General features: G+C 44.4%; 1 protein-coding gene across 3 annotated transcripts in view; it reads left to right on the forward strand.

Moving 5' to 3' along the window:
- SOAT1 (sterol O-acyltransferase 1) overlaps nucleotides 1-14262 on the forward strand; it is a 38523-nt gene extending 24261 nt beyond the window's left edge. For all 3 annotated transcript variants that reach the window (XM_073643257.1, XM_073643258.1, XM_073643259.1), the window contains exons 4-16: nucleotides 1271-1419; nucleotides 2138-2197; nucleotides 2890-2997; nucleotides 4508-4790; nucleotides 5862-5940; nucleotides 6221-6302; nucleotides 6689-6734; nucleotides 7457-7586; nucleotides 7667-7764; nucleotides 11454-11552; nucleotides 11763-11898; nucleotides 12813-12958; nucleotides 14112-14262. In XM_073643257.1, coding sequence (XP_073499358.1) covers nucleotides 1271-1419; nucleotides 2138-2197; nucleotides 2890-2997; nucleotides 4508-4790; nucleotides 5862-5940; nucleotides 6221-6302; nucleotides 6689-6734; nucleotides 7457-7586; nucleotides 7667-7764; nucleotides 11454-11552; nucleotides 11763-11898; nucleotides 12813-12958; nucleotides 14112-14177 — 1482 coding nt within the window. In that variant the 3' untranslated portion in view covers nucleotides 14178-14262. The remainder of the gene's footprint in view (nucleotides 1-1270; nucleotides 1420-2137; nucleotides 2198-2889; nucleotides 2998-4507; nucleotides 4791-5861; nucleotides 5941-6220; nucleotides 6303-6688; nucleotides 6735-7456; nucleotides 7587-7666; nucleotides 7765-11453; nucleotides 11553-11762; nucleotides 11899-12812; nucleotides 12959-14111) is intronic.
- Nucleotides 14263-26621: the final 12359 nt, after the last annotated feature.

Genomic DNA, 26621 nt, shown 5'->3' on the forward strand with positions numbered 1-26621 from the left:
AGGCAGTGTGCTCTGTAGTTTCAATACAATCAGTGTTTTATCAGCAGGAGATTATCACTGCAGGACTAGGTGTCTGGCGCAGGCCAGTCAGGCTAATCTCTGTAACCATGCCCACACCACTGATTGTTCAGTGCACACAGGATGCTGCCAATCAGTGGTGTGGGCGTGGTTATACAAAGCTCAGCATTCTGAGCTCTGCTAGATCTACAACAGAAAAAAGTGATTGATTTTTAGAAAAATGATTGCATGCAAACCAGCAAGTGATAGATCACTGTAATCAGGGTTTCTGTCCCTATATCATGGTGCTGTCAGACTACAAAGAAAACACCTGCTGACAAATTCCCTTTAAGGCTATGTGCCCACGATGCAGAAATGCTCAGGATTTTTTCCTGAGCGTTTCTGCATCTCCCTGGCAGAAAAAACGCATGCGGATTGTACATGCTTTTTTCCTGCCAGGGACAAGCGGATGTGAAGCGTTCTTCACATGCATTTCCGCACGCGGGTTGTCAAGCGCTTTCCAAGCGATTTTAGCATCACTTGGAAAGTGCTTGTCAACTTGGTCACACTATATAAATCCATTCCACCTGGCCGAAAGAATGGTATAAACTAAAAAATAAATCTATACTTGCCTTCCGATGGCCCCCGCAGTCTTGCTTCGCTCCGTCCTGGCTTTCCGGCAGCTCGCGGTACACTGAAGGACCTGCCGTCACAGGACTATGATGTCAGCGCAGGTCCTTAAGTCCACCGCGAGCTTCTGGCAAGTGAAGACGAGCGCACCACGGGCAATCCTGAGCATTTCTGCATCGTGGGCACATAGCCTGACAGTTCTCCTTAAGTTACTCTTTAAAAAAAGTAAATGAAACTAATGAAGATTAGCCTTCAATAAAAGATGTACTCTAACTGAACCTTGATTCCTTATCCATGTGTGGAGGAGCTCAGATTTAATTGGCACCATTCCTATCCTTTCTAAGTTACTCTTTAGGCACAAAACGCAGAGAAGGAGACCAATACTGACCCCTTCACTACCATCATCTGTACTCCAAATGAGTACGTTCTGATATCAGTGGGGCTAAAGGGAAATCGACTGGAGAAAAGCTTGGGTTTGGTAGCCTCTCGCATGCCTCTTTTTACAGAAATGAAGACCAATACCCCTAATAGTAATAAGTTTAGTTCCTCGTCTTTTTAATATTCAGATAATGGTCACGTTTGTAATTATTATCCGCCACTCTTTCGTATCCCTCACATTCTGGTCCATCCTCGTTGCTTCCAGATCTTAAAGAGTGAATTGATGAAGGAAGTGGACATTCACTTTAATGAGTTTGTGAACAACTTTATAGAAGAATCCACCTCCCTAGAAACCTCATCTGCTACTGGCAACTGTTACCCTGCAAATGCTGAAAAAGACGGCCACAAAGTGAGGTAATGTTTCCCATGGTTACCAATATTTGGGGGTTGAATAGGCCAGTTTTGTCTATGGTAGAGATTAATGGGAAGGGCACATCCACACAGGAGCAATCTACTACGGATTTGTTTTGCAGCTATATCCACGGGGGCAAAATCTGCAGCATTAATGCAGTGACGCCCATTGTGGGCAAATTAAGTTTACTTTTGTGCAGACATTTAACGTAGGGGCCAAAACCCTTTTAAAGTTAACATCACAGCGGTCTGATGAGTGAACTCCTTACTCCTTCTGTATTATTGGCACTCGGCCGAGCTGCTAGCGGTGCGTTTGTCAGCCCAGCTTGATGACTGTTTCCAGTAACAACCAATAGAGTTGTCAGTCACTGCTGCTCTGGACTGTAATGCCGGTCGTAACTCTGGATCCATTCAGAAAATACAAGAAGATTTTTCATACATTCTCCACTAATATGTGTATATACATTATATTATATTACCTTGAAAGTGGTGAAATCAAAAAGATCTCTTCATGCAGAAAACGAAAATTATCTGTTATTTAATTTGTTTCCCTTTTTGAATATAATTTCACAGTAAGTAAAGATCTCTTTTTATATAGAGGTTGTACACTGTTGAGTTGGTGGAGCCCCCGGTGGTCAGACCGCTGCATCAGATGTTGTCCTATCCATCTGGTTTACTGTCCCCTCGTTGGTGATCATCAATGTCTCACTCTTACTTACAGGACATTGAGACAACCCCCAGACCACGGGAAGGTATTTGTATCAAGACGTTCTTTACTAGAGTAAGTAAAGACACTTTTTGGTTTATCGCTTGTTGAAGGTGTATCCACTTTTTTTCAAAATTCTTTTAAAAAGCAAACCGATGGCTGTAGCAGGCATGGGCCGTACTTCTGCCATCTCTGCTCGGCCATGGAGCCACGTTGACCATAGTACAGTTACTGTGCTCACACGCCGCCACCTCGTACGCAGAGGTCCTGGCGGCTCCATTTCAGGCTGGTGTTTCTTGGGTGGGAATGTGACCAGTGCTGGGCGTGAAGGAGGCTCCTTAATTTCAAGAACTAGGTCTTCCTTCTTCTTTACCACGTCTGCTTCAGATGGAGAAGGGGGGCTGGCTTAGTTATTAAAATAAGCCAGTCAACTAGCCCCCGTCACACAAGTAACAGGGGACACGAGTGTTTCCTAACAAAAGCCAGAAATGGAGCTGCCGGGACCAGCGCTGATATCTTCTGATCAGGCACAAGTATGCTAGTAAGTTGTATGGCTGTCGGCCTCTTTTATAGTATGATTTTAGTCCGCCGTCTGGTCCATGGTTGCTCGTTGCCCTTATCGGCAGCAGAATTGTATTCCAGCGTCTATGAGCGACACGACTTTGTGTTTTTCTCACCGTCTGGCAACGTTTGAGCTTATGAATGAGGCTTTCTGCCACCTGTATTAACTGGTAACACAAGGTAAAGACCTTCTTGTTTTGTTACAGTGAACTCTTTGAAGTCAATCACTTCCGCACCATCTACCACATGTTCATCGCTCTCCTCATCCTCTTCATCCTCAGTACAGTCGTTGTGGATTGTATCGACAAGAACAGGTGAGTTGGGTATTTGCTGTCATCTCAGTGGGTGGCTTCAGTTTTATTTTTGCATCATTTTACCCTTTGAATGGAAACATTGAAAATGCTTTGCTGTACTGTTTTTGGACTTAAGAACAACATGACTTTTTTTTCTTTTTTTTTAACTGCTGGTTTATTTCTTCTCCGCTATCAGAATGCGACTTATCAGCTAAGGTGTAATGGGCACCCGTATTCTCTCCATACACGCACTGATATGTTACTCTTCCCTCATCTATACACCCTCCTGGTTCTGCACTTTTGGAATTATTTTAAAAAAATGGAAATGTAAAAAAAAAAAAAAATATTGTAGCACGCTCATCGCATATTGAGTAGATATGCTTTTAGGCAAAGCACCAAGCGGCATAATTCAATTTTCCCTTTTTAACCTCGTCCTTACAAATGCCCTAAATGAATTACAATTGGGTACTGTCAAATTTATTTATTGTTTGTTACATTTTTTTTTCATGTCAGGTTTTATAAAAGGTTATCTAGACTGATCTGAATTCTGCGTTTTGCACAATTGTACGTTTGACTTGACGAAGGCCAAGTTATAAAACGGTCGGCCTTGTCATTTAATAGATGGATATCCTTTGACTCCTGATTGCATAATACTTATCTGCACTACTTTCTTATGTTCCTCTTAATTACTTTATTCTTAAGGCCAATTTATTCTAGTGGAATTTAATTCTACTCAAAATTTTCAAAAATGTGTATTCATAATGTTAATATACACATTTTGTAAAATACGGATTTTTGAAAATTTTGAGTAGAATTAAATTCCACTAGAATAAATTGGCCTTAAGAATAAAGTAATTAAGAGGAACATAAGAAAGTAGTGCAGATAAGTATTGTGCAGTCTGGAGTCAAAGAATACTCGTCCGTGTGAGTTCAGCAATATGTTAGCCAATAAAAACAGCACCCCCGCCGACACCGATAACAGCTGATCAGTGGGGGTGCTGGGTGTCAGACACTAACCAATCAGACCTGATTTATCCTAAGGTTACGCCATCAGTGTAAAAGTAGTGGACAGCCTCTCTAAGAAGTGCAATGCGACCTTATGGCCTAGGCTTCTCAATATGACTAGGGACATCCCAGGCCTAGCATGAAGATACTTAGGGTTTCAGCGCATTGCTGCGGTAAGAAGAGAACCATACCAGGGACAGTGAGTAGTGAGACCAGTTGTGTATCTTTCTATACGTCTTGTGCTTATTAGGCCCTCAGACCCCATAGGATAATAAGGGACATTCAATTCGCAGACAATACATTTGCTGTGAATAGTATTTCCCTGTACAAATCCACTCTTTGTGTTTGGATCTGACCAGATCTACTTAAGACATTTGCTTCTTTACTTCTGTTTGTATCGTGAGGTCCTTATATACTGACTGTTGAGGCAATGCAGTTGTTAATCACTTGGAATTTGGAACTAAATAAGTTGACTTGCCATTTGCTATTGTTCTTGCCTCTGACTTATGTTAACTTTGTCTTGCAGGCTTGTTTTGGAGTTTGATCTTTTGTTTTATGCTTTTGGCAAGTTCCCCATTGTATTCTCCACCTGGATATGCATGTTCTTGAGCACGCTGATCGTCCCCTATGTCCTCTTAAACACGTGGGCCCAGGGATACAAGACGTCCTCACACCGCACCATACGGTCTCTCTTCTACGGGTCGCTTTACTTGGCTTTTCAGACGCTTGGCCTCGGATTCTGTCCGGCATACGTAGTTCTACAGCATAATTTACCCCCGGCTTCCAGGTTCATTGTCATTCTGGAGCAGGTAATAGTCTGGGCTTCTGGATTTTATCTCTGAGTTTACTTTAAAGCGTAACTGGAGTTTAAATTTTTATTTCAGCAATCTATATTGCAGATGAAAAGTACTATCTCTTCTCAGAGGAATCTGCTTCTTTCTCCCCCTGGACTGATCATTCACTCTCAATTCATGGGTGAAGTCTGTGTTCGGTGAAGACAGATTTTTATTTTTTTCCATTGCTGAGAGAGAATTTTAAAAGCGCCAAATGTCATTTCCTATAGGGAGCAGCTGGCGGCAGACAGACATTCTGCTGCAAGTTCTCCTGAAGCAACCATTCGAGCTCTTCATAGAATTTTATAAGCACCAACTGTCATCTCCTATGGGGAAGAGCTAGAGGCAGACAGGCATTCTGTATCTAGCTCTCCTGAAACAACCGTTCCAGTTCTCCATACAATCTTATAAGCACCAACTGTCATCTCCGGTCTCCAGTTTTGGGAAAATCTGCATGCACTGAAGAAAAACTTTACCCGTGAATAGCGAATGAATGATCAGTCCAGGAGGAGAAAAAAGCAGATCTAATATATTACATATTTCTTATTTTCACCTGTGTTCATTTATGGGGGAAAAAAATAAAACCTCTGTTACCTCTTCAGAAAGGGAAGACTACAAAATCCCAGGCTGCAAAAATTATAACTTATTAACCACTAGATGGGTGATGGTTGTCAAAGCAATACATATCCAGCTGCTGGCACCCCCATTGATTGCCGCCATAGATAAAATCTATCCCATGCTTTCTCCTGGCCACAACACTACTTGTGCCTTGCTGCTCCATTCATGGTCTATGGTACTGACCAATACGGTAGAGTGCTGTGCTCATTTATAGTTCTCCTCATTACATAGCGACAGGACACATGCGCAGCTGGCCACTCGATTCACTTTAAGGCCAGGGGAGGACATAAGTCCACTATTCTGGCAATTATTGGGGGTCCCAGCAGTGGCGCCCAAACCGATGTAACAATTATAACCCATCCAGTGGAAACTTCTAGAGACAAGAATAACCCTGTAAATAAACTTCTTATTCTAATATTTCATTTCCAGGTTCGACTGATTATGAAGGTGCATTCATTTATAAGAGAAAATATCCCGCGGGTCTTGTCTTCTGCCAAAGAAAAGTCGAGTGAGTATTAAACCTGGGGACACGAGATCCCATCATCTGGGTGATTTTGTTCTGATGGAAACTTTCAGATTGAGAATGATCTAGAAACCTCTTGACCTTGAGGCATTCTTTCTGCTCTTACAATATATTTCTTGGTCTGCCACTTACTAGAGGTCTTTTTGCGGATGTGATATGTAGAATTTGGAATATAGAATTCCATCCTCTGGAATATTCCGTAGTATTTTGCTTTATGTTGCTGACATTGCATGGAATGGGTAAATCTTGTTTTCTTTTCTTTTAGCGATTGTTCCAGTCCCACAAGTTACACAATACTTGTATTTCCTGTTTGCGCCTACCCTGATTTACCGAGACAATTATCCAAGGTAAAGGAGTTTCTCAACTTTGTACTGTTTGACAGCACATTGCTGACCTTTGTCTACAACTTCCATCCTCGCAGGTCGTGTATCTGCTGCCTGCTGAAATTTCACAAAAAAAAAATATTTACTCTGCAAATAGCCGTCTATACCCCGAAGAGCGTCTTCATCTTATAGATAATTTAGTTTATTTCTGAGCTGTAGAATTTTTTTCTGTAGAAGAAGGGGCACATAGAATAGATACATAGACTCACAGTACCTGATGGAGGCCGAAATATGGCCTATATTGGGCCAGTATAAACCTCTGACCTGCACTGTACATCCTGTTATTGCTCCCATAATTAGATTACAAATGCTTATGGGTTTTTTGTGAAGTGCATCTGTTTGTCTCATAGGAATCCATCTATAAGGTGGGGATACGTTGCCACGAAATTCGCTCAGGTAAAGTATTAACCTATTTCAAGGCAAACCAGTACTATATGTATCAGTGGGAAAAACAAGATAATAACCTTGTAGTTATACCTTTCTATATGTAAAGACTGCAATTATGCAGCCCCCTTACTATTATGTCTTTCGGTGTTCCCATATACATGAGAAAAGTATTGTTCTACTGACTAATTAACGGTTAGGGGTTGTCCAGCCAGGAAAGAATTATTTATAAATTGCTTAGAATGTTATAAAACAAAAGTCGTACTGATCTCCGCTGCAGTGAAGTCGTGTAACCGCTGGTCCTTTAATTCTTTCCCAGGTGCAGGTGTATGGAGCCTCCATACCTGGTGTTGTCATCAGTGTTATACAGCTGGCACCTGTCTCTAATAGCAGTGATCAGACCTAGCTCTTATCACTATAGTTTACCCTGATGGCGGCATTTAAATGGATGTGACTCATGTTTTCCCCCTGTCTGTAATGAAATCACGGAGTGCCCAGTGCACTCAGATGGAGGGCTTCTCACAGCCGCTGTCACCGCCTGGGCTTGAGTCACAAAAGATTTTCATTCTTACTAAATGATACAGTACTGAAGTATTGCAGCAAATCATTGAAACAGCCACATGTTGAAGTCCAATGATACGCTGCAAAAAAATAATTATTTATTATTATTATTATTATTATTGTCGTGTAAGTGAGGCTGCTCTCTCATCCATGGTCTGTGGTTTATGCTCCAGGTGCTTGGCTGTCTCTTCTACGCCTACTACGTGTTTGTCCGACTCTGTATCCCACTTTTCCGCAACATCAGCCAGGAGCCATTCAGTCTCCGTGTCCTGGTCCTCTGTATTTTTAACTCCATCCTCCCAGGTACTCGGTCGCCTCCTGGATTTGGAGCAGGGTTCACGGCCTCGGTGTGAAATTTATATCTGTGTGTTCTGTGTTGACAGGCGTGCTCATCCTCTTCCTGGCCTTCTTCGCTTTTCTGCATTGCTGGCTCAATGCCTTTGCTGAGATGCTCCGTTTCGCCGACCGAATGTTCTACAAGGTAAAGGGATGGGTTGTAATGCGTTGAATGTGTCCCTTCTTCTCCAGAGGCCTTTCTTATGGTAGTATTAGGTCAGTCATTTAACATGGATGTCCCACAGACTCTAATAAACTACCCTCCCCACCCCCCCACCCCCCCAAAAAAAAGAAAAACCCTCTCATTTGATGTACAGCGAATATTGATGAGGTGTCAAAACAGATTAGGATTTTGCAATTGGAGATTAATCTGTTTTGACACCTCATCCACGTTCGCTGTACATTTACAGTGAATATGCTTCTGTACTGTGTGAGCTGGGACTGCATCGACAGGTGCCGGCTGTGTATGTTGCCCATTTATGAGTCATCTAAGTCTCTGCAGTTGGTGTGAGATAAAATGGTATTTGCCACAGATTTCTCTTCTGAGACTAAAAGAAGAAAAAAACCAAAATGAGCATATTCCCTATACTGAGTAAAATAGTAATAGTACATGTAAATAACATATGGGACTTTGTTAACACCATTTTGATCAAAAAGCATAAAAACCTTCCCACCACCACAAGGTGAACCCAGTCTGGACGGTCTATCCTGTCTCTGTCTGTACCAACTTGGGTCACCTTGTCGTGGTGGAATGGCTTTTATGCTTTTTGATCAAAATGGTGTTAACCAAGTACTCACTGTTATTAAAATGTTCTATTACTATAGTGTATAAGTTTTTGTTTGTTTTTTTCCTCTCGGATTTTGTTTGTGAAATTGCCAGTGTGAACATGCTTTTACACATTGCACGTATATCAACTCATTTGTTTGGTTTTGCTAGATTTCACTCCTTGAACTACAAACTACGTTCTAGGCAAAGCTGTATGACAGCCCTTACAACCCTTTAGGAATTCTGCATCAATAGGATAGTGGAAGCTATAATCAATGCGATATTAGTTGTAAACCCTTTTTTTTTTACCAGAAAAATTTAAATAGAATATGAAAATTAGGTTAATGTAATAGGTGTAAATTCGCGCTAGTGGTAGTGGGTTTGGAGAAAGGAAGCCAGAGGTAGATAATTTAAAAATATTTATTGAGAAGATATAAAGAGCAAATAAAATATAAGATATAAAATGTATGAGGGTGAGGACAAGGATATAAAAAGGTGATAGGTATCACTCAGATTAGTGGACCAATAGCTTTAGAGTGCACCAAGCTAATTATATGAGGAGATGGAACATCAATAAAGTAATAAATACAAATTAAAAATAGATAAGAGATCTTCCTTCTCAGATGTGACGGGTAGATAGGATCGGCTGGGCCTGTTTATAGGTAGGGACTCTCGTAATGCCTATAGCAAGAGAAGGGGAGAAGGAGTATTATTATAGTGGGTGGGGTCCCACTAGGTAAATGGTTATGAAATTATAAAATTATAGTTATAGGATGAAGAACTGTAAAAATACCTGCTATAGATGTGGCATTCAGCAGGTGGTAGAGGGTACGCAGGGTATCCAGTGGGGTTGTTGATGGAAGTGGATCTAGGAGGGACAATAAAGGAGATGTAAAAATAGAGGAATAATGGGTGATGCCCGATTATTTGGTTGGTCTGGTAGGTGTACCTGTGAAGGAGGAGTGAAGGGTAGGATTCGAAGTATAGTTACAGATGGGACGATCCTCCTAGGGTGATGACGCCAGTAGAATGGAAATGGTTCTAGATCGTACTGAAAGGAAAATATTAAGAATATGTATAGCGATAGTAAGCTATTGCTTGGGAAAAAAATAGAGTGGGTACCTGTAATGCTGGAGAAACGGTGGGAGGTGTCCAAAGAATCTCCCAGAGAGAATTCAGGAAAAGTAAAATTAGACTAGTGAATATTGTCCCCTTAGGTGGGTTCAATAGCTGGTTAAGACTGCACCAGAAGGCTCTGGATGGGCCAGGCAGGTCAAAGTTTAGTAGACTACCATATAGCAGGAGGCTCTGGTTCTAAAAATAAGTAAGCGATCAATGAGTGTATAGTGGTGTCAGTCTTGGCGAAGTAGCCAAGTTAAACACAGTGGATGCTTTATCTGGAGGTATACGGTTATAATTACCTGCCCGGTTGCTGGTATAGGATTAAGCGACTGGTCTGAGTGATGTCTCAAGTAGGTAGTAATTTCTGAGACTGTTAGCCTAAGATAGGTGAGGTACGGGGCTACAGCTGCATCAGGAGGCTCTGACTGAGCTAGAGGTGGTCAGCGTCTGGCGGACTAAATGAGATCAGTAAAAAGGTTAAATAGAGCTGGCACGTTGGTCATTAGTCGGTATTGTAAGGTTGGAGTACCTAGAAGAGGGTCTGGATGGCAGCAGGATGGTGCAGTAGGAGGCTGCAGTTGGTAGTGCTTATCCCAATTGCTAGGGGGTAGAGTGGAACTGCAGGTGCTTCTGGGAGGAGAAGAATTGTCGTCACTGTAAGACTGTGGTGTGCGGTGCTGTGGGGCCGTGGCCCGAATCTACTTACAGTAAGTTGTCCCGCGATGTCAGATGGTGTCAGTGATCTGGGGCGAATGCGGAGTCCCGGCCGGTGACTGCCGCGTGTTCGCTGTTCCGGGTAGCGGGAAGGAGAGGGGAGAAGAGAGGGAAGGGGCGCGCTCCAGGAGAAGGCGCGCGAGAGAGAAGCGACGTGACGAACGGTCACGTGGTACGCAGAGTACTGATGTTACGGAGGCCTGGCTGGTGCCTCTTGTGCTGGGTCAAAGTGCAATCCTACGCGTTTCGACAGCTACGGCTGTCTTCATCAGGGATCAGAATATGAAAATTGTACATGAGGCAATCCCAGGGACTAAAGTTATGGGACACTTGCATTATGTCAGGGCAGCGTATTACAGAGACGGTCATTCTACTATCAGATAAAGTGGCAAAATATTGCACCGTGTGCCCCATAGGTATGACTCCGCTATATCCACTGGTGATGGCTGCTGTGTATCTTCATCAGTCACTGTAAAGAAGGCGAAGGACACGCTCCCGTCATGTAATATCCTGTCCTTACAGAAGATGGCGTATTCTGCTGCATAATTAGTTATTAAAGCAGATCGTCAGCTGATCATTGATGGGGAAAGCGGAGGCTCCTGGTTTATCTTCATTCTCTAGGAGCTGTGTGATTTATCTGTTTTACATGCTGCTTATTTTTTCCTAGCAGTTTTGAACCTTCCAATGCGTTGTTTTTTTTTTTTTTTCCTAAGCTGCAGAACATCATCTCTTTCAGTGTTTTTTTGCAGTTTTTCTTACCTATCGAAATGAATGAGGAACCAGGAAGATCCAGCTGAACAATCTTCTAAAATCCATAGTTTATTGGGTCATGAAAAAATACATAAAAAGTCCATCTTGGAGAAGGAACAGCAAACGTGTTTCGAACGATAAGTTCTTAATCATTGTATGTATTTTTTCATGACCCAATAAACTATGGATTTTAGAAGATTGTTCAGCTGGATCTTCCTGGTTCCTCATTGATCGTCTGGTAGCACTACTGGTTCCGTGCTGTTGATCTTCTAGGTGGGTGAGCTGATTTTCCCCCTTTTTTTCTTATCCAAATGAATGGAGAAAAAAAAGCAAGTTTAAAAAAAAAAAAAAAAAAAAAAAGCTTATTTACGCAGCGTTTTCCTTGTCATCTGCAAAAGCTCAACGTGTACACATAGCCTTAGAGTAGTTCTGCTTTTTGGATTGACCAATTCATCATTTTGCCTAAACTGTCTTATTTTCAGGATTGGTGGAATTCAACTTCATTCGCCAACTATTATCGGACCTGGAATGTGGTCGTACACGACTGGCTCTACTACTACGCCTATCGGGACTTCCTCTGGGTAAGATGCCGAACCTTCCCTTCTGTTTTACTCACAAATGCATCGTTCTTTATATTTACGCCTCTGTGTCTCCAGCATCTTTTGCATGTGATTTTTCTTTTACACGTGTTCCTTTAGCTGATGTCCCTTTTTTAGGTGATTGGTAGGGATGGATTTCTATTTTCCTATTTTGTATGCGTTTAAGTTTTGTTTTTTGTTTTTTCCCCACAGTTCTTTGGCCGGAGGTTTAAAGCAGCTGCCATGTTGTCCGTTTTCATGGTCTCTGCTGTCGTTCATGAATATGCCCTGGGGATCTGCTTTGGATTCTTTTACCCAGTTTTGTTCATTCTCTTCATGGGATTTGGCAGTAAGTGGATCTCCTCTTCTCATATGCACCTCATAGACTGGAGAGGGGTTCTTGCTCTGGATTACTATCTGTTAGGGAAGAGTCAGACAGCTGGGTAACTTGGATGGGTATCGCAATGTCCGCACTGGCCAATGGATCACCTAACCTGAGCATGGCGGCATGTATTTCTATGCAGCAGTCCCACTCGGGTCGGGAGAGCCGCTGGCCAGTCTGAGCATTGCAATGCAATCCCCATCCGAGTTATACAGCCATCTGATTCTTCCCTTAGCCTGGTTGCATACATCCACAAATCGCGGTCTGGCTATGAACCGCTATGTACGGACTGACCCAAATTCACTAACCTCATATATGCCTATGAGGCTGTTGTGTCCAGGTCAGGAGACCTGCGATCGGTCCGGACATCAGTCCATCCTCGGACTGTGATTTGCGGATGTGTTAACCCGGCCTCTGCCAAAGTATAGTCTCAATGAAGGGTCCGTCCATCCATAAGTGTATTTATTACCATGCATGTTATAAATTATTATTTAGGTGTATTGAGTAAAAAAAAAAAAATGAATGTGCAGCAGACTGAGATTTTAGGGAGATGAAACATTTTGGCTCCAGGTTTTTGCTTGACTGAAAAGAAATGGACTAAAATAAGTGAGTGAAGATCTGATAAGAAAAAAACAAACAATCCATGTATTGCAGATCTTAATTTTCTGCCGCAGATTACAGTTTTGGAAACCCATAGTGAAATTTGCAGTATTTTTACTAGAGTTTGCCTTTTGCAATCCCTGATTTGTGCTGCAGATCTGTTACGTTATATGTAGGTTGTGCAAGAGGGAATATTTTAGGTGCAGATGATCCCTCTGTGTTTCTTTCTTGGCTCTTTTTTATTTTCTTAGGGTAAAATAAATGTAATTCTTTAATTGCAGTGATCTTTAACTTCATCCTTCACGACCGTCGGAAAGGTCCCATTTGGAATGTGATCATGTGGACATCACTGTTTTTGGGGCAAGGCGTCCTGCTCTGCCTCTACTCTCAGGAGTGGTACGCACATCGCCACTGTACACTCAGCAATGTAAGTTACAACTCTCACTCGGAGAAATAAGAAATTGGCCATCCATGATCCAATGATCTGTACACTCCTAAGTTTTATTGTGTGTCTAAGGCCTGTTTCACATGTCCAATTTTCTTGGACATGCTCTAATTATATCTTTCCTTTCACGGATAGATCATGTAAACAGCCCCTAACACTATAATGGGTACATATATCTACAGAAAAAGCAACATGTTAGATTTTTATTTATTTTTAATCCGAGTCACGACTGAAACTGTGTTGATGGAAAAGCTCAACGCACTGCTGGCATTGTCTGTTTTTCACTGATCGTTTTACAGAAGTTTGAGAAATTTCCTTTTCTTTTTACATAAGCATAAAACTAATGGGGAGAGGGGGGGATGAGTACACTGATCAAACGCTGCTGAAAATCAGAGCTTTTCATGTATTAAAAAACAAGGTTTTTGAAACCGGCTAAAATAGGAGTTCTTCTACACAAGTAAATTTTTACCAAGAGGCTTTTTTACAATGGGTTGATGCAAACCATATGCTTAATGCAATTTTTCAATCCCTATATAGTTTTTTGTTCCTGTGTAAATTGCTGACAACAGCAGTTCTTTTTTTAGGTTAGGCCACATAAGATGGGATCAGCCGATGAATGAGCTGCTTCTTCTACTGTTCTTTACCATGTTCATACAGGAGAATGAGCGGTCTTATAAGTTCAGACTATCAGCCTGTGTATAATGGCTGGTTTAAAAGCATGAAGTCTGGTGGTAGGAGGACTAATATTTAACTTTATTAACGACCTAGTAAGGCCTGTAGTATTGTACTGTTAGAGCAGCTCTAACTTAGGATTCAGTCTCCGGATGTTGAGAACAGAAGAAATATGTAGACTTGTGATTTTCAACAATCTCCCTGGGCTTGCCCAGTGTCCGTTTATTTATACCTTCCGTGAATATAGGTGTTCTGTATTTAAAATTAGGCTGTTCATACATAATTGCAAATAGCTGAACATAAGGCTGTAAAATAAGTAAAACCACTCCCTGTATCCATCCAGGTTGGTCACACTCCTCAGCTGTGAACACTTCTGGGGCGAATCTGCTAACTCCTATGAGATTTGACAGGTCTGCCAATTAACTTCTTGTTTGGTCTAACACTAATGGTGTTTGTTTTACAGCCCACATTTCTGGATTACTTGAAGCCACGCTCTTGGACCTGCCATGTAGAGGAGGAGAAACTGTGAACGTTGGAAAAAACGCAGCGACCTCGTCCACCCCTCCGGTGTTGAATCTACTACTGACTTCCTCGCTTTGTTACTGAATGTTTTCTTGGTACCTACATGGAAATGGTCTGTGACAACAGATTTTGAGAACAGAATGGCTCTACTACTTCTCTCCCTACTGACAAAACACCAATACCAGCAATGGATACATATCCGGGATGCTTAGTTTTCCACTTTCTCATGCAGGGGACGTTCTCTGTGTGATTCGGTTTCTGGACGATCCCATCCTTCCCTTGTCTTCATGGCATTGACCTAAACCGTCCTTGTACTGTTTCTCAGTTGTGCATATCAAGCCGGACCTTGACCGTAATCGGCAAAACTGACTGCTGCTCCAATGCCTTTTGCACAATGTATTACTGAATGTATTCCCATGTGAAGCCAGCATGGCATGAATAGGACTGTGAGCGGTCTCTAATGTCCACCATGCCACCTCGAAACAAATGCTGCATTCCTGAGCAATATTGAGATTTGCAACCTCCTTTCACTCTTGATTTAAATAACCAAAGATTTTCTGATCTCTGTAACCTTCTTAGTTTTCCCCCACCCCCTTCTCGTTGGAGAAAATCTTATTTCTTTCCTAATAATGGCTTTGAAGCTTCACTGACGGAACTGAGCTTAGGGAACCCTAAAATGGCAACAAAGTTGGAGTATCGGGGGCATACATTTCATTATAAGATTGTGTCTGGTTGGTTTACCCAGACAGCGACCTGAATTATTCTTTTTTTTTGTCCCCAGTTAAATGGGCTCCTTGCCTATGATTCTGGGCTGAGTGTGTCCTTTTACAGCTGGGTGACCACTTTTTTATATACAATGTATGTCCTCATCGCTGCAAAGCCACGGGGTGCAAATCATGCCAAGACCAGTGCTATTGTAATAAGTAGTCTTTTTTTTGTACAGAACAGTCGCTTGCTCTAAATAGTTGTCGGTGCTCCATTGGTGCCATAAGCTTGGGGTCAGCAAGATTTAGGGATAATCTGTAATTTACCAGATTGCATTCCCTCCTAATCTCTTAATTCTTATTCCTGATGGGTCCTCACTTTATTCTTTCTTTTTGATGGCTGGTTAATTTTGTTCATCCCTTCTCAACCGTCCTCCTACACTGACAGTGTGTATATATACCGGTCGAGTATACTCCATCCTTTGGTGTAACATCATGGCTGTAAGTGAACTTGCAAACTCAGTATTGCCATCTGCAGCATGTATCTTTTCTAGGCAAAGAAATGCATTGAGTGGAGTTGGAACGATAAGGGACCATTCTCCTTCCTGATTGTAGATTACGTAACTTATTCCAGTGCCGTTAGGACAATGGCGCAACAATTGCACAACGTTAGACCAAAACGGAAGGACAAGTGTCGGGTCGAAGGAGTAGTTAATGCCAATGTGTCATAAGAAGCCTTCACTGCTCATAGTGCATACAGAGTGCGGAGACCGGCAACGGAAGAGGATTGTCTCATCAGCAACATGGCATAATTGAAAAACCAGCTTCAAATGGCCCGTGACCGATCATGGATTCGTCGGACATTTCCGTGACAAAATTGATGTACACTCCGCTTTAGTGGTGTCCACGTGCCGTGGCGCTGCGCGGTCGTGTGTGCACGCGCTACGGTGTCAAATCTATAGAATTCAATAATGCCATAAAACATGGCAGCCAGTTGCCCATGTGCCTTGTTCTTAAGACTTCTTTGTAGTTGCTGCAGTTTTTACAGTGTTATTCAAGAAGAAAATCACCATTCTCTCAATGATGACAGCCCAATTCTTACAGGTGAAATTGTGCCGCATCGCTTCCCCAGTGGTCGTAAGGAATAACCAGCATTGGTTTAAGACGCCACGTTCCAAAAATCAATCAGATCTAATAATGTAGCAGTCTATTAGCCCCCACCCCACCATGGTAAGGGTCCCAAAAAAAGTTTGGGATTTCTCCTAGATCAGCACCTCCTTTATTTCATCAGTAACTATCTGATCCAGACATACCTTGCTGCTTTTGCAAAAGTATAATTAAGTGTTGAAAAAGTTCAATTTCTGATTATACAGTGATCCCAGAGGTTTATCTCGAAAATCTTCTATTGTGATCATGGAGCATTGGCTGAAGAGCTGCTGCTTGTGGGACTGGTTTCTTAAAGGACATGGACACCTTCAGGGCATTTTTATTACGCATGTATCTTGTGCTAAAATTGTATTGTTATTGGGTTTCTTTTAGCTTTTAAGACAGTCAATGTCCTTTGCCCATCGCTAGCTGCAGACTGAGTTAACTGCAGAGCAGTCAGTGAGCTCGTTCTGTTCGGGAGTTTATAACTTTTAGGCTTACTTCCCCCAGTGAGTTTTTGATATTGCAAAAATTTTCTGCACCTATTGGGTTACTTGCCTCTTTTTTTCATTTGTGTTTTGTTTTTGTTTGTTTTTTTTTTTGCATGCATTTTGTCTTTTCTGGTATGTCATGTTTTAAATGAAGGTGCTTTTTTTTTATTTTTTTATTATACTTCTTGGTATTTTTAGCTTTGAGAACCTTTGATCTTCCACATCTAATGCAGTTCTATGGGGAAAATCCGCACATAACACTCTGCATACCCGCAAGAGAAAATTGCGGATTTGAAACGATCACCACGGGTCAGTTTACGTTGCGTAACGTAAACAAAACAAAAAAAACGGCCATGAGATTTCTATAAATCACATCCACTTTGCTGAATTATAAGACGCTGCGTTTTTTTGCGCAGCGATGATGCACAGCATCAAAAACTCATTGTGGGACCTTAACCTTACGGAGATGATTTATGACCACATCAAAGGAGAGATGAACATTCATGTGGTCTTAAATCAGCTGAGAGAAGTTCTGAATAAGACAAAAAAATACAAATTTTGTCAGACTGAACCCACTGACTCTTTTTTTTTTTTTTAAACATATTTTTCAGTATTGTAACTTCAGTTGTAAATTTATTTTTAGCCCAAAGGACATGCAAATCCCCTGCCATCCCCCTAAGAAAATAAAAAACCCTCCTGAATGTGTCCATAAAGTGTGGTATAACTTTGATCCATCTAGAGGCATTAAAGGGTTACCAGTAATGGTGGAGCGCCATCTAGAGTCTAAAGTGAGCTTTCGCTCTACCTGTGTTATGTCTGTGACAGGCTGACATTACCACGTTAGGTCTGTGCTTTTTGTTTTTTTGAATTTTCTATTCCGTCCTTGAAAAGGAAGTCTCTCCTGACGTCTGTTTCAGTAAATACTCTCATTCCCCATCATGGAAAAATTCTGCAGCTGCTTTTGATTAAAACTTCTCTTTTGTTCTGTTCCTCTGTTGTTCCTCCTAGAAATTCATAAGTTGGGGTGACCAGGTGGGGGTGTGTCTCTATACAGTCTTAAATGGACCAATCAGTGCTGATAGTGTCACTGTACTGGGACTTGCCCCTTTCAGAAGGGTAGAACCCAAATGTCTTAGTAGTGTTGAGCGAGTATGTTCTATTAACCCTTTCGCCGAGTATGCTCGGGCCGAGCTCCGAGTATTTACAGCTGCTCGGTGATGTGTTTAAATCACTCCCGTGTGCATGATTTGTAACTGTTTGACAGCTTTATTACATGTGAGGAATGTGTAAGAAATAGACATTCCTCACATGTATTAAAACTGTCAAACAGTCGCAAATCATGCACACTGGAGCGATTCAAACATAACACCGAGCAGCTGTAAATACTCGGAGCTCGGCCCGAGCATACTCGGCGAAAGGGTTAATAGAACATACTCGCTCATCACTACTTAGGAGGAATCATAGAAGAGCAGCACAAGGCAGAATTAAAGGGAATTGTTTCATGGGGAATACAAATAATTAAGGACACATTCACATGTGGCAGATCTCACATTTTAGCATTGCAAAGGGTGAAATTCTTAAGAATTAACACTGCAGTTTTTTTTAAAAAAAAAAAAAATTCTCTACTGTAGGTCACTTTCCACGTGGAAATTATCCGCAGTGTGGATGACTTTTTTTTTTTTTTTTGCAGTAGTATAATGTGCTGCAGATTTTCTGTCTGCAAAATTCTTATAGAAAATCTAAAATGGACACATCAGGAGCAGTCACAGCTCTTTTTCGTTATATACATTTATAGCTTGTAAAATGATGTATTTAAGGATCTGATTGCTGTAAATACCGAATCGCAGGGCATTTACTGTAAACGATACATGGGTTACAAGGAGTGAAGTTTGCACTTGCCTTTTTGGTTCTCATACCAAATGTTAGTGAAACTCGTTGCTGCAGAAATAGTTAATCAAATGTTCATTTTTGTTTTAAGTGTTTTTTTTTTTTTTTGTACAGTCTTCTAAAAAAAAAAAATTCTCAAATTACTGTCGGCCCATACACTGAATGGTGACTCGATACTGTGTGTGAGCCTGACCTCTGCTGGTCACGAGTTGTAACTGCTGGAATTGAACACGTTACAAATGGTTTATTCTGCATATTGTTTAATATAATGTGGTTTAAAAGGGAGATGTAAAAATAAATGTGACTTTTTTTTTTTCTTCATGTGTAATGTAGTATTATACTTATTTATTTACTTATGAACAGCATCATATACTACAGCGCTGTACAGACATTATCAGCACCGTCCCCATTGGGGCTCACAATCTACATTCCCTATCAGTATGTCTTTGGGGTGTGGAAGGAAACTGGAGAACCCGGAGGAAACCCACCCAAACACAGGGAGAACATACAAACTCCTTGCAGATGTTGTCCTTGGAGAGATATGAAACCAGGACCAGTTGTATGATGTAATTCATATCCAACATGCATACACACATGTAATATACAGTTAGATCCGGAAATACTTGGCCAATGACCAAATCTTTGTGATTTCAGCTCTGCAGGCCACTATTTTTGTTTTAAAATTGAACAACTGTGATACAATTGAAGTTAAGACTTTCATGTTTAACCCCTTTGCCCCCGAGGGTGGTTTGCACTTTAATGACCAGGCCAATTTTTACAAATCTGACCACTGTCACTTTATGAGGTAATAACTCTGGAACGCTCCAACAGATCCCACGGATTCTTTTTTCGGGACATATTGTACTTCATTATAGTGGTAAAATTTCTTCGATATCACTTGCGTTTATTTGTGAAAAAATCGGAAATTTTGGCGAAAATTTCACAATTTTCAAAATTTGAAATTTTATGCCCTTATATCAGAGATATGTCACACAAAATAGTTAATAAATAACATTTCCCACATGTCTACTTTACATCAGCACAATTTTGGAACCAATTTTTTTCTTTTTTTATTAGACAGCCATAAGGGTTAAAAGTTGACCAGCGATTTTCTAATTTTTCCAACAAAACTTGCAAAACCATTTTACTCTGTCGCCTCATTGGGGGACACAGGACCATGGGTGTTATGCTGCTGTCCACTAGGAGGCGACACTATGCTTAATCTGAAAAAGATTAACCGTGGCTCCTCCTCTGCAGTATACACCCCTGGACGGCGTCAGCCTTCTCGAGTTTTTGCTTAGTGTCGCATAGGTGGCACACCTAAAGATTTTTACTCCATTTTTTTCCGACGGAATTACAGATGAAGATAAGTGGGTCTCCTGCGAGACTCCCGGCATGGCTCCTTCCTCTGCCCCCTTTTATGGGGTGCACAGTTGAAGTTGAGACGTCTCCTTACCATGTCGCTCCTTCCCCAGCCCCTCGGGTGCTGGTCCGAAGTCGAGACCCCCCCCCCCCCCTCCTTCCCCAATTCCTTTTGGTCTCTGGGTTGAGGTCGAGGCGAGGATAACAGCCCCCTGACGGTGACAACAGCACCCTCCCTAATCCCCCTCTGGGGGGTATTAGGTTGAGACACCTCAGGTAGGGCCTGCACAGGCATCCGCAGCTCCCAGTAGCTGACACTCTGCACCGAGTTCCAGGAATCCCAGCCCTGCTGCAGACTCCTATTGGGGCCGGGGGACAGTGCAGGCAGACAAGGCATACAGAGATACAGGCCTTCCCAGCCCTGTCTCTCCGCTATAGTACCTCAGGGGGACCCTTTAAGGGCTCCGTCTTACGCTAATACCCCCACCGCCATCTCTGCCGTTAAAACCGGGGGGGCCGGTTCAGATCCTGCACTACCCCCCCCCCCCCCGGAATTCTGCACTGGCCTAGAGCCCTTTTGGGCATCGGCTGTAAATTTACACCGCGGCTCCGGCCTAGCCGAAGCCGCCGCCCATTCCCTGCCCCCAGATGATGAATATGACACTATACAGTGTCATAGAAGGGGCGGAGACCAACTGAAATGGAGCGTTTTTTTCAGCATACTGCCGCCCCTTTTCAGATCTCCGCCCACCTTCTCCACATTCTGGAGGCAATTATCTGCTGAAGGATCATTAACCCTGCAGTTACCGGTCGGCAGCCAGTCTCCAGGGGGCACAGGATTGTGGATCTACGGCGCTGGACTTAAGAGGCACACTGGTGGGGTAAGATCACAGCTGGAGTCTCTCACTTGGCTGTGAATCCTATAAGCTTCTCTGCATTGCTGGCCCCCTCTGCATAGCCACCCCTGTATACTATGTCGGGCTCAAGGTCCAAGAGAACCTGGCAGGATTGCTATTATGCACTCTGTACAGCCTGCAGTAATACTCTCTCTAGTGGCAGCACGTATCCACATTGCCAGGACTGCATGCAGACTGCTGTGCCAGAGCCCCATGAAGCCCTTGCCAATACTTCGGTGCCTAATACCACACCGGAATGGGTCACTCAGATGTTGCAATCTATGACGCAGTCTATAGATAACCTCACATCCACATTGCTTCAGGCTCTGCAGAGTCATGCCTCGGCTATGAACACTACTCAGCAAAGGGAGAGTTCCACTCGTGGACATGATGGCATGGGCACATCCACGTCTAGGTCAGGAAGCAAGCGGACCCACAGGTCATGTTCACCTGCGTCATCCCATATCACACGGTCGTCCCCTTCCAGTGAGAGACACCGTAGTCCCAGCTCATCTAGACCGTCCCCTGACAGGGACAGACAATGTAGATCCCCACAGCAATCCCTAACCAGAGAAGGCCTCTGCTCCTGTTCTCCCAGCAGGAGACGCCTTAGTGATGCACAGGATTCGGAAGACATCTGTGATTCCGACTCAGAAAAGGAAACCGAAGGGTCCCTAATCCCTATCCCCCCTGGCAATACAGTGCTAGTTGATGATCTAATCTTATCCATCCATCGGGTGCTGGACATCTCCGATCCACCCCTGGAGACACCAGGACATAAGATTTCCTTTGAAGGAGTCCTGAAACCGCCTAAGGTCTTCTTTGACCACCCAGAATTTAAAGCGATCCTTAAAAAGCAGTTTTCACAACCTGAGAAAAAGTTTACTAATCGCAAATATCTGGAGGCGCGGTACCCCTTTCCACAGGAGGTCACCAAACAGTGGACAGATCCACCTGAAGTGGATCCCCCAGTCTCCAGACTAGCAGCACAGACACTCCTTGCACTGCCAGATAGCTCAACCCTCAGAGACACAGCAGACTGGCAGGTGGAACGCATGGCTCGTTCAATTTTCAAGGCAGCAGGGGCCTCCCTGGCTCCCGCATTCGCTTCCGTTTGGGCTGCCAAGGCCATCTTGGCCTGGGCCCAAAATTTCAAAACTGGCCTACAAGCATCTTCCCCTGAACTGTCGGACCAAGCCGCCCAAGTAGCAGTTGTGGCAGATTACCTGCTCCATGCAGCTTTGGATTCTGCAAGAGGTGCAGCGGGAATAGCATCAAATGCCATCACGATTCGGCATATCCTCTGGCTGCGAGAATGGAAAGCAGATGCAGCTTCAAAGAAGTCCCTCATACACCTCCCGTACCTCAGTGGTCGGCTTTTCGGTGAACAGTTGGACACAATTATATCCAACGCTACCGGGGGTAAGAGTACCTCTCTCCCCCAACTGAAGCCCAAACACACTTACTAAAAGCGCAATCAAGCACGATTCCGATCCTTTCGGAACTCTTCCGGCTGGTCCGTCTCGCGACCAGCACAAAATAACAACCGTGCTCCACGCAGGGACAACTCTCGGTCGACGCAAAAGTCGGGACAAGACCTGGCAATCAAGGGCAGGCCAGTCAAAACTTAAAGGAGAAAAAGCTCGCATTTCCTCCTCATCATGACTCACGGACTCTGGAAGGCACCCCACCTGTAGGCGGCCGTCTTTCGCTCTTTCACCAAGTCTGGTTGCCTATTACAGAAGACAGGTGGGTCAGGGAACTAGTGTCTTCAGGATACAAGATAGAGTTCACTTCCAACCCGTCAAACAGATTCTTTCTGTCTGTTCCCCCCAAACTGCCAGCCAAGGCTCTTGCCTTCCACCACGCGGTCTCCTCGCTTCTTCAAGCAGGAGTCATAGTACCGGTCCCCACGGCCGAGCACTTCCAAGGGTTCTACTCATTTATTCGTAGTTTCCAAAAAAGGAGGCAGCATACGGCCCACACTGGACCTAAAACAGCTCAATAAATATGTACGGGTACGTCATTTTTACATGGAGTCCCTTCGGTCCATCATTGCGTCCATGGAGAAGGGAGAATTTCTCGCCTCCATAGACATTCAAGACGCATGCCTGCATATACCAATTGCGCCCCTCCATCAGAGATTTCACAGGTTCGCAATCAACCAGGAACACTACCAGTTCGTGGCTCTCCCGTTTGGACTCGTCACGTCTCCCAGAGTGTTTACCAAAGTCATGGCAGTCACCATGGACATCCTGCACTCCAGAGGCATAATAGTCGTTCCATATCTGGACGATCTCCTCATCAAGGCTTCCACCTTCAAGGACTGCAAACTCAGCGTCTCAATCACAATCTACATTCTGAGTCTCCTGGGCTGGTTAGTCAACTTATAAAAGTCATCACCAACCCCGAGTCAGTCTCTGACCTTCTTGGGAATGTTATTCAACACCCTCAAGGGTCTAGTACTCCTTCCCAAGGACAAGGCACTGCCTCTCCATATAGGAGTCCGCACCCTACTTCGCAAACCCCCTCGTTCTCTACGGTTTGCCATGAGAGTCCTTGGCAGGATGGTGGCGGCAATAGAAGCGGTCCCATTTGTCCAGCTTCACCTCAGTCCTCTCCAACTAGCCATCCTCAAGTCATGGGACAGGAACCCTTTTTCTCGCGACAGGGAGTTTCAGTTGACGTTGTCAACTAGGAGGTCCCTGCACTGGTGGTTCAAGCCAACCTCACTAACAAAGGGGAAATCCTTTCTCACAGGTCAATGGAAAGTTCTGACCACCGATGCGAGCCTGACGGGTTGGGGTGCGGTACACCTACACCACAGAGCACAGGGCAAGTGGTCCCCAGCAGAAGCGACCATGCCCATCAACATCTTGGAAATTCGTGCCATTCTCTTGGCGTTAAGAGCCTTCCATCACTTACTGGCAGCCTCTCACATCAGAGTACAGTCAGACAATGCCACGGCTGTGGCATATGTAAATCACCAAGGGGGGACCCGCAGTGCCTAGGTGATGCGAGAAGTGACACACATTCTCCACTGGGCGGAACACACAGGTTCGGTTCTCTCTGCGGTCCACATTCTGGGTGTGGACAACTGGAAAGCAGACTTCCTCAGCCGGCAAGGAATGGACTCGGGAGAGTGGTCTCTCCATCCCGAAGTTTTTCGCCAGATCTGCCATCACTGGGGGACTCCAGACGTGAACCTAATGGCATCCCACTTCAATGCCAAAGTCTCCAACTTCATGGCCAGAACACACTACCTGCGGTCGCTAGGAGCGGATGCCCTGGTTCAGGACTGGACCCAGTTCCAGCTCCTGTACATTTTTCCACCTCTTCCCCTGATATCTAGAGTGGTGAGGATGATCAAGCAAGAGGGAGTTCCAACCATCCTCATCGCACCAGACTGGCCCAGACGTACGTGGTACACCGACATCGTGCAGCTCACCGCAGACGTCCCCTGGTGTCTCCCCGACTGCCCGGATCTTCTGTCACAAGGCCCGTTCTACCACCAGAACTCAGGGGCCCTCAATTTGACGGCATGGCCATTAAGACCTGGGTTTTAACCCAGTCAGGGTTCTCGCCTGACGTCATTGCAACCATGATCAGAGCACGAAAGCCAACCTCTGCAAAGATTTATTACCATACCTGGAAAAGCTTTCTCTACCTGGTGCGAATCTCGTGGCCAGACCCCATTCCCTTATTCCCTCCCCAGGGTACTTGTGTGTACTGTGAATCAGCTACATACTTCTTGATTGTGCGATGATCAGGATGAAGTGTCTTGGCAATGTTGATTGTAGTCATGCCTTGACCTAAACACTCCACAATTTGTTGCTTCTCAGCAGCCGACACATCCTTTTTCTTTCCCATTTTGGCAGAAAATGCAGGCTGCTTAATAATGTGGGACAGCCTTCTTAAGTAGTCTTGCCTTTCATTGTACACACCTGCCAAACTAATTAGCACAGGTGTCTGCAATTGCTTACAGTGATATAAAGAGCCCTGACACACATCACCATCAATGAGTTTAACTGACAAGCAAAAAAATTCTTCCCTTATCAGTCCTAAACACTTTTTGCATAATAATTAGGAACACAGTGTACATGTGCTGTTCCACAAAACACCTGTGGTTCACGTAGTGAATCTTACAGTTCTAACTTGCCAACCGTGGTCTGTATGGAGTTGTTCAATAAAGGGCCCAAAATTAAGATAACATAGACGGGAGAGGTCTCTATGAATACGAATTCCTAAGTATTTGATACCCTGTGAGGGCCAGGCAAAGGGAAAGTTGGACTGGATGGAATCCAGTATGAATTTGGGTAGGGAAACATCGAGGGCCTCAGACTTCGCTGCATTGATTTTAAAATTTGACCATGTAACAAAGTGATCTATTTCAGCCATAACAGCAGGGATGGATATATGTGATTGAGTGATATATACTAGGACATCATCAGCAAATGCAGAGCACTTGTACTCGGTGCCTCCCACCTCAATCCACCTAATATTGGGGTTATGGCGAATTGATGAGAGCAGGTGCTCCGTCACTAGGATGTATAAGAGAGGGGACAGAGGACATCCCTGCCTTGTCCCATTGGTGATTATGAAATGTGATGAAAATGTTCTGACGTGCCCCCTGGGCCTTGGGACTCCCAGAGCCGGACCCTTTTTGGTGGATGCTGGGGGTTGTAGTCTCCGTGGCGGAGACCCGGTTCCGTGGCTCAGGGCGGTCAAACCAGTGGCGGAACTATTTATGTGGTTTTGATGATTAAATGTCCGACTACACCAACCGTGGATTGCGGTCAGAGTGAACCGCCGCTGCAGGGCAGACCGCTGAGGCTGGTGTTGTGGGTGCAGCAGAGCGTAGTATAACTCCCCATGGGAGTATAGCCTCAGGGCAGGGTATGCGGAGGATGGGGGTGATGGTGCAGGGCAGCATCAGTAACGACACAGAGTCAGTGATGCAGTCCAGGGCCTTAACTCACAGTTCTTATTATCCAGACCACTTCTGTAGGTAACGGCTGCCCACGTCATACTGTGCTCACCAGGTGAGGGGCTCGGCCAACTCCCAGATAACTTTGGAGCGCTTCACAGGACCCCCTTTGTGTGTCCTTTCTCTGGCCTTTCTTACCCCACCAGTGACCACGCTTCTGTCCGGCTGCCTCGGGCCTCCTCTTGGTAAACTTGGCGCCAGTTTCCCTGACCCTATGTGGTGCCTTCCTAGCGGGTGTAGCGAGGGGCTGCGCCACATAAAATGTCACAGCCTCCGGTTTCTAGCTGAGGGTCGTTTCCCGCCTCCACTAGTTTCGGGGACTGGTCTCCCCCTTTGGCCTGACCCCTCCACGCAGGTGGATTCGGGCGTGCGGTGGCGACTCGCCCGTCCGCACCCCTGGGATCCCTTCGTTTCTCGTTCCTGGAGCCTTCTCCGCTCCTTTTCCTTCCTTCTCCCTCTTCCAGGCCTGGGCCTCTGTTACTAGGCCCGCCTCCGGAGCAGAGCTCATGCAGAGCCCCTGCTCCCTGTCACTTCTGCTCAGACTTCTCTGCACTGAACTAAGATGGTGCCCACCTTTTATACTCCCTTCTCAATGCACCCAGGAACTGCTTCCTCCCTGCTCCTGCACTACAGGGTTCCTCTTCCTCAGTTTTCCCTCCCCCCTCTCCAGCCAGGGACAGGGACTGTCGTGCCCTTCTCAGGGGCATATTGGTCGCCCTGCCCCACGGCAATGTGGTGTAATGCATGCAGGTGTCGGGGTCCTGATCCACACTCCATCCTTACCTGAGAGTGAGAGATCACACCTCTGGGTGAGGTGCAATACCTCTGTAGCAACCGAGCCTTCGGGGTGCTACAGTTCCATTTATCTTCAGCCTAGGTGACGTATTGCGATACAGGGCCGTGATTTTGGCTATAAAAGGGTCCCCTAGACCCATACCCCAAGCTTTTTAAGAGAATAATATAAGGCGTGCCAGTAGA

Source organism: Phyllobates terribilis, unplaced genomic scaffold (assembly GCF_046119375.1).
Source record: "Phyllobates terribilis strain yellow unplaced genomic scaffold, ASM4611937v1 Scaffold_8__6_contigs__length_399053987, whole genome shotgun sequence".
In the NCBI taxonomy this organism is placed as follows: domain Eukaryota; kingdom Metazoa; phylum Chordata; class Amphibia; order Anura; family Dendrobatidae; genus Phyllobates; species Phyllobates terribilis.